At 41.4% G+C, this 13,643-nt stretch overlaps 2 protein-coding genes across 7 annotated transcripts in view; both read right to left on the bottom strand.

The window, feature by feature from the left end:
- Window positions 1-103: 103 nt before the first annotated feature.
- On the bottom strand, window positions 104-10,469 carry CCNDBP1 (cyclin D1 binding protein 1). 2 transcript variants are annotated; one of them, XM_027553674.1, is made up of 11 exons: window positions 10,238-10,469; window positions 10,005-10,064; window positions 9,604-9,683; window positions 7,795-7,876; window positions 6,711-6,807; window positions 6,465-6,535; window positions 5,807-5,883; window positions 5,176-5,453; window positions 3,854-3,914; window positions 1,651-1,697; window positions 104-1,394 (listed from the first exon to the last, which is right to left on the bottom strand). In XM_027553674.1, the coding sequence occupies exons 1-11, from the start codon at window positions 10,344-10,346 to the stop codon at window positions 1,280-1,282; spliced, it is 1,077 nt and encodes a 358-aa protein (XP_027409475.1). In that variant the 5' UTR covers window positions 10,347-10,469; the 3' UTR covers window positions 104-1,279. The 2 variants fall into 2 exon arrangements, with proteins under 2 accessions (XP_027409475.1, XP_027409476.1); XM_027553675.1 differs by having other exon boundaries at window positions 6,465-6,532.
- Window positions 10,470-10,548: 79 nt separating this feature from the next.
- TMEM62 (transmembrane protein 62) overlaps window positions 10,549-13,643 on the bottom strand; it is a 45,132-nt gene continuing 42,037 nt past the window's right edge. For all 5 annotated transcript variants that reach the window (XM_027553672.1, XM_027553670.1, XM_027553671.1 and 2 more), the window contains one exon: window positions 10,549-11,401. In XM_027553672.1, the coding sequence (XP_027409473.1) occupies window positions 11,075-11,401 (327 nt within the window). In that variant the 3' untranslated portion in view covers window positions 10,549-11,074. The remainder of the gene's footprint in view (window positions 11,402-13,643) is intronic.

Raw genomic sequence — 13,643 nt, 5'->3', positions numbered from 1 at the left:
AAAACAGAAAACAATATAAATATGTATAAGGAAAATAAGTCTGTTCAATACGGTGAACAAACCTAACAACGGAGCTTGTTGACCTAAAAAATGAAACAGCCAGTTATTTTACCAGCAAAAGGGATTTATTTGGGAACAACAAACAACTGCAATTAGTGTCAAGCCAGCTATAGTAAAAGCCACAGCTAAGTCCCACAAACAGAGGGAAAGGGAGGAAGTTGGGAGCAGTTGTTTTGAACAAAATTTCATGGAGGAAAGCGAGAGTTCAGGGTGATGAGGGGTTCTCATTAGCTTAGTAGCTAGGGTCAATTTCCTGTAGGAGATAAAATGTACACCATTCCTATCTATAATTGACAATCCTTCCTGTTATTTACCTAGAGTAACACTGTGTGAGAGCTCCTCCTTCTGGCCTCTCGATTCCATTTTAAATAAGGTTTCACTTTATTAATTTTCCAGCTTCCCAGGTGGCACTAGCAGTAAAGAAACTGCCTGCCAATGCAGGAGATATAAGAGACTCAGGTTTGATCTCTGGGTTGGGAAGATCCCCTGGAAAAGGAAATGGCAAAGCACTCTAGTACTCTTGCCTAGAAAATCACTAAGACAGAGGAGCCTGGCAGACTACAGTCTATGGGGTCGCAGAGTCAGACGTGACTGAGCAACTAACACACTTAATAATTTTCACAAGCTCAGTACCAACAGAACTCTCTTCTGTGTGCTCAGTTGTGAGGCTCCTCTGTCCATGGAATTTTTCAGGCAAGAATACTGGAGTGGGTTGCCATTTCCTTCTCCAGTAGATCTTCCCAACCCAGGGAGTGAACCTCGTCTCCTGCATTGCAGGCAGATTCTTTACCACTGAGCCATTGGGGAAGCCCTTCAATACCAATACAGTAATGGAACAAACTGGAATAACATTCAAAAGAACTTGCTGGTAAGAATAATTATATTCAGTAACATGCTAAAGTATATCTTTGACAATGACACATTTTATTGAATAGGGAATAAGGCAGCTTCCCCAGGGATCTCTGAGAGGCAACTCAATAACAAAAACTCATGTAATTGTCTTTTGTATCTAGCACAGAAAAATATATCATACTCATATGGTTTATAAATAATTGCCAGTTTGGCCTAATCACCAAACTTTGGTAATTGTGTCTCTTAGTAAGTATAGATAGGAACTCCCTTCCAATCCAGAAAGCATCCTAGCTCCATTCTAAAAGCAGACATCAGAGCTCGGCTGTGACAGTAAGAAAGAGAAGACAGTTCAAAGGAGCCTGAAAATTCATGATTCAACTTCATTCTGAGTGAGTTCTTTGATTCTGTTCATGCAATGATCAACAGCATTAATAAGTAAAGGAATCCAACTATCTTCTGGCTGTGGGGTCACATGACTTGCTCTGCAAATGCAATGGGAAAAAGAGAAGTTAAATTTATTATACTGTCAAGGAAAAGACCTATCCTCAAAAGGGAGCACAGGGAAAACTACAGTAAAAGACGGCAAGTTTCTCTGCAGCAACTCAGCTGCTCCATAAACAAAGCTGAAAAAAAACACTACAATCACTTTCTACTCTTTGAAATGGGGGTTTGGGAGTTGAGAATGGCTGTACAGGCTTATTCTCAAAAAGCTATTTGGGGATAAGTCTTCATACTCACTTTGTTATTTCGAGTGCCTTCTTTAAAACAGATGCAAGTTTTGCAGACTAGAAAAAAAAAGAAACAAGAGAAGTTACTCACCCTGAGCCTTACCACAAAAAGGGAAGGAGAGGAGACTTCCCTGGAGGTCCAGCGGCTGGGACTCTGAGCTCCCAGTGCAGGGGGCCTGGGTTCAATCCCTGGTCAGGAAGTAGACCCCACAGGCCACAACTAAAAGATCCTGCATGCCACAACAAAGACGGAAGATACTTCGGGGTGCAGCTAAAACTCAGCACAGCCAAACAAATAAAACAAATATTTAGGGGGAAAAAAAGGAAAGGAGGAAAAAAACGGAAAGGAGGAAAAAAGGGGAGGGGGGAGAAGAGCTAAAATATTTTACTTGAATATTAAAATATTTAATACTTTAGCTCTCTTCCCCCACTTTTTTTTCACATTCGCTTTTTAAAAACTGACTTAATAAACATCTTTAGCAATTCATCATGTCAGTTACCCTAGAAACAATTTTAAGGAATGCATGGTACATTGGTTGCATTCATACATCCTCACGTTATTTTGTCACTGGTATTCTTAAAATTCGTAAGTTTAAAAAAAAAAAAAAAAACAGTTGTTTCTGCTATACATATCCTGAACTATCAGCAGAGCTGGGACAAGAAGTCATTTTTTTAAAAGTGAAAGTGAGAAAAAAGGAAGGAGCAAAGTTAAAATATTACAGTATTTTAATACTCAAGTAATACCAAGTCATTAAAAAAAAAACCTTGGAGGAAACAATCAAAAACAAAAATGTTGATTAGGTGGCAGGATCATGGACTCTTTTCTATTTAGCAAAATCTTATTAATACTGCTGCCATAGCATCTTTATAAGCTTTTTTATATTTAAATTTTTTTTAAAGAAAACAAAAAAAGGAAAAATATAACCTAAATTTGTCCTAACTGCTGATAGTTTAGGATATACACAGCAGAAACAACTGGGTTTTTTTTAAAAACTTAATATTTTAAGAATGCCAATAACAAGATAACATGAGGATGTATGTATCCTACCAATATACCATTCATTCCTTAAAACTGCTTTTAGGTAACTGACATGGCGTATTACTAAGGATGTCTATTTCTTCAGAAGTCAATTTTTTAAAAGTGAATGTGAAAAAAAAGTTAATGTCCAAAAAGATCCTAATTCTACTCCAAGGTGTTTCCACATTGTGAAGATACATTTGATGACTCTATTAATAATTTCCACAATCTAATTTACCAAATATTATTAGGATTGATACATCTGATGGTAAAATATAAGCTATCGGCAATTGTACTTCTCTTTCCAATAAAATGAGACATAATAACTTAAAGTTTATAAAAAACAAGAGAACAGAACTCTAGCACAGGACCTAGGACTTCAAAGAAAACAATAAAATCAGATTTTTATAAACAGCTTAACCCTTCATGACCACTTATGGTTAGATCACATAATATATCGATATTAGAATAGAGAATAGATATAGAATTAGAATAGATATTAAATATATTCTAATATTTTGTATTATAGAATTCTCTATTCAGTTCAGTTCAGTTCAGTCACTCAGTTGTGTCCAACTCTTTGCTGAGAATACTCTAATAGAGTATTCATCTATTTTGGCCTATACTGGAAATTAGAAACTTGTAATTTCACGTTGAAAGACTCCCAAAGCACTGTACTAATTAAGACTTTCTCTCAAGGCATGGTTTTCTAAGGTCTTTGGGTGCGTGCATGCTAAGTCACTTCAGCTGTGTCTGACTCTTTGCGACCCTACAGACTGTGGCCCACCAGGCTTCTCCATCCATGGGATTCTCCAAGCAACAATATTGGTGTGGGTTGCCATGCCCACCTCCAAAGGATCTTCCTGACCCAGGGATCAGACTATGTCTCAAGTCTCCCACACAGGCAGGTGCATTCTTTACCGCTAGCACCACCAAGGAAGCCCCTCTAAGGTCTTTGGGTTTTTCTTAACAATTACCCGAGTGGTTATGGAAGAGACAATACTATCAGAGCTCATTGCTGTCAGAATTCAAATTCAATAAATATTTATCAAGCACAAACACATGGTGACTTTACTACCATACTTACATCCAAGTGTAACAGATAAACATATTACCCACAGTTTAAGGAAATACCAGTGATTACTGAAATTCTACCAATCAGGTCTGCAGCTATTCCCTCAAAGCCAGTACTTACATTGATTTGCACAGTCAAAGGGCACACAGGTGGGTAAATGCTCAGAGCCAAATCATCCACACTAAAGGGAGAAAGAAAAAATAACCATTAACCAAGAAGGAACAAAGCTCAACTAGGTGGTCTCCAGGACACAACTAAGGATGCAACGAGTGAGGAAATAATTCCCAGAAATGCATCAGTTCCTTAAACTGGGCAACCAAGAAATAACCAATTCAACTGGTATTTATGGAACACATACATACCCTGTTTTACTAAGAAGCTGAGGGTGGGGGGAACTCCCTTGACCAGTAGGATGGGACATTATTAATTCATTTGAAAATGTTTGGATCTGAAACCATAAGTTTAATAACTGCTATTGCCAGGGTTCATCCCTGAATGCCATTAAAGTAGGTACCACTTTTAATCAAGCAATCAAGTTAGTGCTGTACCACCAAAAACAGGACAGACTAATACCATGTGCCTCTCCCGTATGATGCAATGAAAAGCATGAAACGCTCAACTTAGTGATATTCTTGCTAAAAACGTTTAACCTGAATATAATTACGAGAAAACAACCACATGAATCCAGATTGCTGGATATTTTACAACGCAACTGACTTGGATTCTTTAAAAATGTCAAGAAAATTAAAAAAAATTTTTAATGTCAATGACAAAAAAAGCTAAAAAAGGACAGGGACTGTTTTAGTTGCAAGATACCAAAGAGAAGACAACCAAATGCAGTATGACCCCTTGACAGAATCCTGAATTAAAAAAACAAACAAACAAAAAAGCTATAGAAGACGTTTTAGACACAATTTGGGAAATCTGAATATTAGATACTATTATTATATTCAGTATAATCTTTATCATCAGGGAATGGCAAACCACTCCAGTATTCTTGCCTGGAGAATTCCATGGACAGAGGAACCTGGCAGGCTACTGTCCACAGGGTTGCAAGACACAAACACATATTCAATGTAAATTTCTTCAATGTAATACTAAGAGTAAAACTGTTCTTAGGAAATACATGCTGAAATATTCAGAGAAAAACATCACTGATGTCTGCAACTTACTCACGAATGGTTCAGGGATAAAAAGAGCACATCTATTTCAGTTTTTAAAAAGGCACATCTAATTACAGAGAAATAAACCAATACAGAAAAAAAAAGTGAACAACAGGTGAACCTAGACGGAAGCACAGGTACTCACTATAATACTTTTTAACCCTTCCGGCAGGTGTGAAAACTTTCAAAACAAAAAGATGGGGAAAAACCTTCAGGTGACAGCACAAGTTGAGATCAGAATGCTGCTGCTGGCATGTTTTGAGTGGAGGTCACGCTTACCTAGGGCTGATCTCATCAGAAATGTCCACAATGTCATCCAGCTGGGCCACCTGATCCTTCTTCCCGTTCTCTGCCACTGACAACCGGATTTTCTTCAGGCAGGCTTTAGATGCTCTTGCCAGGGCAAGGCATGGGATTATGAGCTCCTGGTCTTCCTCTGACCAATATGAGTCCCGATTGTTTGGACATCCCAATATATCCTCATCAACATGGTTATCAGAGCTGTCCTCCTCAATGTCATTCAAGAGGCCACAATAAGGGTCACATTCTTCCACAGCCTAAGATACAACAGGATATATGTGAATGCCAGGAAAAAAAAAAAAAAGTATTAATACTTTTAGCATCATATCTGAGTTGTCCCCAAACTTCAGCCAGCTATTTCCCTAAATGGCTACAGAGCTGAATCACCTCACACATGCTGTTCTAACTCTCCTAGTACAGCAATGGAACAGAGAGGAATGGTACAAATTAAACCCCCACATGGGGCGGGGGGAGATGGGAGATGGAGGATGGGAGTGAGGGGGGACCCACGTGGTCCACGCTTGACACATCTTCTCTCTTTAAAACCAATCCTCATCTACTAGACACAGAGTGGCCTTCCAATGACCATCAAAGAAAGAGGTCCTCTCACCTGCTCCATCTCCTCATGTGCATCCTTCACAAGATCCACACTCTTTGTCAGCACTGAAAGGGCTGCAGCTTTGTTATCTATGAGTGAAGAATGAGAAGCACTACAGTTAGTGGAGAATCCCAACAATTCTGGAGTCTGCAAAAAGCAACAGTGTTCTCATCTGAAGGGAGTGCCAAGGACAGTGAACAAGGGCAGCAGTTGAATGTAAAATTCTTCTCATATACATCCTCTGGGTGCCCAGACAGGGGGCTAAAAAGCTTTCTGTCATTCACCATAGGAAGAAATACAATAGTCACATGATGTTTCTCAGCATGGTACCCCTGGATGACCACTGCTCTTGGCCTAGCAGGCTCTACCCCATAACCGCTTCAGAGTCCCCAGAATACTGCCCCTGGGGCAGGACCAGAAGAGAAAACCACATCTGTTCAACAGGAGACAGAGCCACAGCCAAAGGGTGTTTGAGTTTAGAAATTACGTGAACTAAAAAGACTGGCAAAAAGAATTAATACCTATATTTTCATGTTGGTGATAAACTAGACCTATTTCACTAAGTTCTTTACGTAAGTAAAAATACATACTACTACAAAACTGGCAGCTAGATGTGAGGTCTGTCAGCTTTGGCCAGCAGAGTCAACATCTACTTTCCACTCTCACCCACCTTTTGGGATCTGAGGTACATGTTGGCAAGCATCCCAGACACTGTTGTAGGAAATCAGGTTCTCAGGGCTGCTGAAAGAAATCAATAAGGATATATCAATAACCTGGGTTCCTGTTTCCTTCAAAGGTCCTTCCTGCTGGGTCATTAATCTCAGTTATCAGTAACTTTGCTGTTAAAATGACTTTTTCCCCCCTCCCAGAAGCAAAGAACCCCATTACCCAATAACTCCAGCTGTGGCATCCCTACCTCTGAGCTGGATTGATGTAAAGTGCTTCCACAAGCTGAGCCATGTCATCCACGATGTCCAGAGTGGCGCTCCGCACCAGCTTTCGCAGGGTGATGCCTATAGCCAGACCCAAAGACTAAGCAGCCTGTCCATCTTTCCAGAAGTCTGGAAAGTCTTCCCAAGAATCTAAGCCCTACAGAATTTGAGGTAATGTGCACCCACATGCTTTAACCAGAGTGCCAACACAAAACCCAGGTCTTATGTGTATCCCCATGTCATTTGCTTGCTCCTCCCACCATTCCTTAGTGGTATTTTCCAAAAGAGATCTGGAACAAAATTGTTCCATGACGGCTTGTATTCATTCATTAAAAAGTAGTTTCTTGGGACTTTCCTGGTGGTCCAGTGGCTAAGACTCTACGCTGCCAATGCAGGGGCCAGGGTTCAGTCTCTGGTCAGGTAACTAGATCCTACATGCCACGACTTAAGAGTTCACGTGCTGCAACTAAAGACTCTGCATGCCGTAACAAAGACTGAAGAGCACGCCTGCCGCAACTGAGACCTGGCACAGCCAAATAAATAAAATAATAAATATTTTTTAAAATAGTGATTTCTTGACATTTGTGGATAAAACACTTCAAGTTTAAACCACATGAGTAACCCTGAAGCTCCATGAGACAGGTATTCATTTATAATTGTAACCTGATAATAATCAAGACACGAAGATACAGGCAGAGCTGGAGGCCACTTGGTAACCTATAAGGGAGCTCAGAAACAGCATGTGATGAGGAGGAGGAGCCTGGGGATGGCACTGATAACCAAGTAGTATCTGTGGTGATTATAATCCATTAGAGATGGATAAGCCAGTGAGAATTAAAAATGTTAAGAGTGGGTAAGGCAGGGGACATGAGAACACAGTATCTGAACTTTAGCACAAAGGCTTACTTATGGAGATCACTTATATAACTACCTTTGACTGCACTTAATGGGAGAAAGTTATATTACATGATCAAATCGAGGAAAAGGTAAAATTCTCAGGACATAAGCTGTCACATTAGTAAAGATCTACCCCATAAACTGAACACGTATGTGTATGGAGTGGCTTACCCTGATCCTTGGGAAACAAATAGTACACCCCAATAATTGCCTTGATGGCAGCATGCACTTGTTCACAGAACCTCTGGGTTTCCTATGAGATGACAAGCCAATTTCAGAAAGAAAAAAAGAAATAGATTAGATCAATGTGGTCAAGCCATCTACAGGGGAAAAGAGCAGACACCTGTACAGCATCATCAAACATTTTCTGAAGTCCTATTATGTATCAGGCCCTGTGCTGTTCTCATCACATACCAGGGAGGAGTTAGCTGGATACCAGATACTGAGCAGAAACTCAGTAAGACAAGAAAAAACTGTAGGAAAAACATCCCTGATACTCTATATCCCAAGATATCTGTGATCAGCTTTGAGATATTCACCATATCTTAGACCAGGAGTTGGCAAACTAGAGCTCAAGGGCGAAATCAGGCTCACTGCCAGTTTTTGCAAATAAAATGTTTCTGGGACACAGCCACACTCATGCATTTACATATTGTCTATAATAGTATTCGCACTACAGAGGCAGAGTGGAGTAGCTGGACTGCAAAGCCTAAAATGTTTACTATTTGTCCCTTTACGGAAAAGTTGTCAGCGCTATCTTAGACCATTAACCAGTTGTCTATCTCTCTGCCTCTGTCTGTCTCTAACAGAATCTCAGTATACCTAAATGAAATCAGCATGTACTCTACAATGCTCAATGTTGACTATTTTCCTTCTAGGTAGTCACTGGCTTTTTCTTATCTTCCTTGTCCTCACTGCTCTGCTAAATTTCAAGCCAGTGCTACGCAAAATGTGATCTACAGATTGGTGCCAGTCCATAAATGATCTGTTACCAGTCTGAGATGGATAGGTACAAAGATTGAGAGTACTTAGAAACTTTTATGCCAATTTGACATTGTTTCAACATCCAAACATATAATTTTTGTAAAAATACCACGTTGTAAGGACTGGAATTAAAAAAAAAAAAAAAAAACCCATTCTTTGGCAGAATTAATGTGCTGAGATCCTAAGAAAGCAATTGTGATTCAAATATATATAATTCATATAAAGCTATATTCTAATTTTTCATCTATGAAAAAACCACTGTCCTGAGCATGTACAGAGTAATCAAACTGACCAAAATAAAAGACAAAGATAAAATATTAAAAGCAACAAGGGAAAAGTGACAAATAACATACAAGAGAACTCCCATAAGGTTACCAGCTGATTTCTCAACAGAAACACTTATTACTTGTGTAAAAAGAAGCCATATGCACTTAAGTGTGAATATGCATAGGATATATATGGAATAATACAAAAGGAACCAGAGACAGGAGATATAAACTTTTTAGCACATTTAACTTTGATACCTTTTGAACCTTATACTGTCTACATTATTAAAATTAAGTATAAAAATAATTCAGTACAAAAGAGTATTATGTAGTATAATAGAAAAGGTATCAGATGGAACCTAATTTAAGTCCTAGCTCCACTACTTATCTACCTTAAACTGAGCCTCTGAGCCTGTCTGTTCATCTGTCAGAAAGGGATCATGTATGTGAAAACACTTAGCAAATAGAAAGTACTTTTAAAAATGTCAGAAAGGAAGTAACCAGGATGAACCTCAGAATGAACCAATATTTAGAAGAGCCATCTACCCCATGACAACTACTGCATCTGACAATTTGATTTTCAGAACAATCCTGTGGTGTGAGAACCTTCATCTTACTCGACAGATGAGGAAATTAAATCCCCAGATATGAGTGTAAAAGGTGGAAAGAAAATGAGAGGTTTCCTAAGGAATACTGAGCAGCACAAGAATTCTAGAAAAGTGAAGCCCACCTGTGGAGATGGCAGTGGAAGTCGAGAGAAGGCTACGGTCAGAGTCGTGGCTTCCCTTGACACTGTCACAGCTGCCTCATCTGGTGGGGGGGGGGGGGTGACAGAGCAGGTGGCAAGAGCCAATATGTTAGTGCCAAATGGACAAGGCTGCAACGGCTGCACGGACTTTGAAGATAATGCGTTCCCTCTCCACCCATGCCCACTGAGACGTCTCAAAAACACCTCCAAAAACCAGTGTTTTATATTTCAACCTCGAAGGTACCAAGGATAGGTAAGGAAGAGTATCCCCGCAGAGAGGCTGGGGGGGGGGGGGAGGGGAAGTACGGGGCGGGGGGGGAGCAGGAAGGAAAGGAGTAGGGAAGAGATGAGAGACAGCAGTCACCAATAGGAGAAGCACTCACTGAATCTTCTCCAAAAGGCCTCCCGATCAAACTCCTTGGTGGTTTCCTGGGCTTCGCCGACTAGTGGGTGCGGGGTGTGGGCCGGGCGGCGACAAACGAAAGAGCACAGGTAAGCAGAAAGACCTCCCGGCCCCACCTCCTCCGCTCGGACCCGGCGCCGCGGCCGCCAAGGCCTGGCCCCTTCCCACCCAAGTCCGCCCCTGCGGTCGCCCGTCCCCACTACGTCAGCTCACCCCGCACTCCAGGAAGCAGCTGCCGCAGCTCCCCGGCTAAGTGCCGAAGCTGTTCCAGAGGCGGATCCAGGGTGGCGTCTGGGGCTGCAGATACAGCTGCGCTCTCCATCCCAGTACCGCGTTAGGAGCCAGCGTACTAAGCACCCACAACAGCTTCCGGAGCCGCACTGCTATCGCAGCTCCTCTTCCAGGCCAAGGTCTCGCTTCCGGCAACAACCTGTCCCGCCCCGGAAACCCAGTCACGCCCCTTCCGCTCTCAAAAGCTCCGCCTCACTCCCGCTCCTAGCGACACAGGCAAGACCCAGACGGAGTTGTTTCCTATTCATCATTCATTTATTGGTATTTGATTAGTTGAAAACACCCCCGACTGAGGAAGCAGAGAGCCCATAATCCTGTTGAAAAAAGGACTAGGAACTAATCAAGGGTAGTCAGGGTCAGGTCCAAGATTGCACGTTCCCTGTCCCTAAAGTGGCCTCCTTACAGGCTGCCAAGTTCCAAACACTGTGCTAGGTACTTTACATGAGGTATCTAAAAAACACTGAGTGGGCCTCAGATACTCCCATATCCGCCAGCCCCTGCTCTGTGGATCTCCTAGATAAAAGCTTTCTCTTCACAAAAGTAAATCAACCCTTTACCTTCTTGGGGAAGGAAGGAATCATGGCATTATATAGAGAATTTTCTGCAGTCCATTCTGCAAGAATCAGTAGTAGGTAATCCCCCCAACTCCCAGGTGTCCAAAGAACAGCAGCTCCCTGAAGTTTGCCCACCAATACTGGCCTTTCGCCTGCTGCTGAGGCAGAGGCCTGGGCTACAGAGGTGGATGAGGAAATACAGACTTCAGGAGCTCAAGTGGCTTTTTAACTGCACTATGAAGGTTCCAAGCTCAGCAGCGTTCAGTGTCCAAACACAACGAATGAGAACAGGTGTCACCAGTGTCAACCAGGTCCGTAAAGGGGAGAATAATAAAGCTAGAGTGCCATATGTCACATGAAGAAAGTAGCAGGAATAAATATGCCAGATGTACAGCAGTAACATAAGTAGGTGAACAGGTATAATTTTCAAGTATTTTCCTTGACGGAGATGAGACCTGAAGCTGTGACCAAAGCACCGCTGCAGCAAAATCCAACACACGTAAACCATCAAGGGGATGTTAAAAAACACCAGCTGGAAAGAACAGAACAGAACCATTAGCTTACTAAGCCCTGGTGGGGTCAGGTCTCACTAACACATTATTGGTGGCTACTAAAAATATGTTGCTTTCTCTCATTAACTGATACTTTATGCTTTAATCACACTTGTGTGGTTAGTTGTTTATTTGCCTGCATCCTTTTGTTCATCTTAAAGGCAAGTGTCATTTCATTTCTGTTGAAGCTCTCAAATGTTTAAGTTTAGAAATGAATATATATGTTTATGTACAAACACACACACACATATATACAGTACTCTTTTTTTTTTTTTGGCAGAGAGGGGGGAACTTGGATATCAGTATTTTTTCTTTACTTTGCATTTGTAATTCAAGTAATATAATGAATACTAGAATACAAACTAGAAGATTTAAGATTATAATCCAACCATAACTACAATATGAGTTTTCATTCACCAAATAATTATTGAGCACTCATTATGTGGCAGGCACTGTGCAAGGCTCTAGGCAAGGGACACACTGATGAACAAGTCAGAAAAGATGATTCAGACAGCTTACATTCTAGTACAGAAAAGAGGAAAAAAAAAAAAAGAAAAGAGGAAACCCACCCCCCAAAAAAGAGGAGGGGGAAGATAATTACAGATGGTGATAAATTCAATGAAGAAAATAACTGGTTACAGGGCAATGGGAGATGGGCTCTCTGAGGTCTGAAGGACAGAAATGAGTCAGTGGAAGAGCATTCCAGGCAGAAGAACAAATGAAAAGCCCAGAAATGGGCCCATCTCCCGTTACCCTCCTGTTGGCCTGGAACATGATAAGGTAGGTGGAATTTGGGGCAGTCAGCAGGACCCAGATCATGTCACTGATCTGCTTTAAGAGTTTTAAGCTGACAATAGGGAGACAAGAGGAACAACGGGAAGCCAGTTAGGGGGTTACTGCAGTAGCCCAGGCAAGAAATAATTATTGGGGACTTCCCTGGGTCACTGCAAGAATCCACCATGCAGTGCAGGGGATGTGGGTTTGATCCCTGGCTGGGGAACTAAGATCCCATATGCCGTGGAGCAACTAAGCCCGTGCACTGCAACTACTGAGTGCATGTGCTCCAGAGCCCAAGCACCACAACTAGAGAGCCCACGTGCTGCAAGGAAAGACCCCTCAGGATGCAACGAAGATCCTGTGTGCTGCAGTTAAGACCTGACACAGCCAAATAATTTTTTTTTAATAAATATGATTAGGTAAGAATGGTGGTAATAGTGACAGAGAAAAGACATGTATAGTGCTACTTGCTGATGAACTAGATAAAAAGTGTGAGGGAAGGGGAAGAACTTAAGATGCATCCTAGATAATTTATTGAAACTGCGAAGAACTTGGGAGAAACAGGTTTGGGGATACAAATGAAAGGTCCTGTTAGAGGTATATTAAGTTGAGATTCCTGTGAGATATCTAAGGAAGATGCGAAATGCCAGTTGTATACACAGGCACCTGAGGTGCAGAGAAGAAGTCTAGATCAGAGATATAATAGATTTATGAGCTATGGGCCTAGATGATACATAAAATCCATTCTTGGTATACTATTTATTAAAATATGACTGTAAACCCACCTTTTGGTAAAGCTCAGATCTTAGTTGGAATAAGGATGCTCCTGTCAAAGCTATAGTTTTTCCAGTAGTCATGTATATGTATGTTAGAGTTGGACCATAAAGAAAGCTGAGCACCAAAGAATTGATGCTTTTGAACTGTGGTGTTGGAGAAGACTCTTGAGAGTCCCTTGGACTGCAAGGAGGTCAAACCAGTCAATCCTAAAAAAATCAGTCCTGGATATTCATTGGAAGGACTGATGTGAAAGCTGAAGCTCCAACACTTTGGCCACCTGATGGCGAAAACTGACTCACTGGAAAAGACCCTGATGCTGGGAAACATTGAAGACAGGAGGAGAAGGGGATGATAGAGGATGAGGTGGTTGGATGGCATCACCGACTTGATGGACATGAGTTTGAGCAAGCTCCAGGGATTGGCGATAGACAGGGAAGCCTGGCGTGCTGCAGTCCATGGGGTTGCAAAGAGAAAGACATGACTGAGGGACTGAACTGAACTGAAGGATGCTCCTGAAAGACAGCCTCCATCTATATAATAGAAAACTGAACTAGACCTGGATCTCATCCCATATGAAATGCTGCTAAACAGAATATTCTGGCTTGTGGTTAGTGTTCACTAGGCAGATCTTCCCTACTTGTCTGTTTCTAATCCTGCAGATCATGCTTT

Source organism: Bos indicus x Bos taurus, chromosome 10, assembly GCF_003369695.1.
Source record: "Bos indicus x Bos taurus breed Angus x Brahman F1 hybrid chromosome 10, Bos_hybrid_MaternalHap_v2.0, whole genome shotgun sequence".
NCBI lineage: Eukaryota > Metazoa > Chordata > Mammalia > Artiodactyla > Bovidae > Bos > Bos indicus x Bos taurus.
Note: the sequence above shows the minus strand (reverse complement) of the source record. Positions and strands in the feature narration are given on the sequence as shown.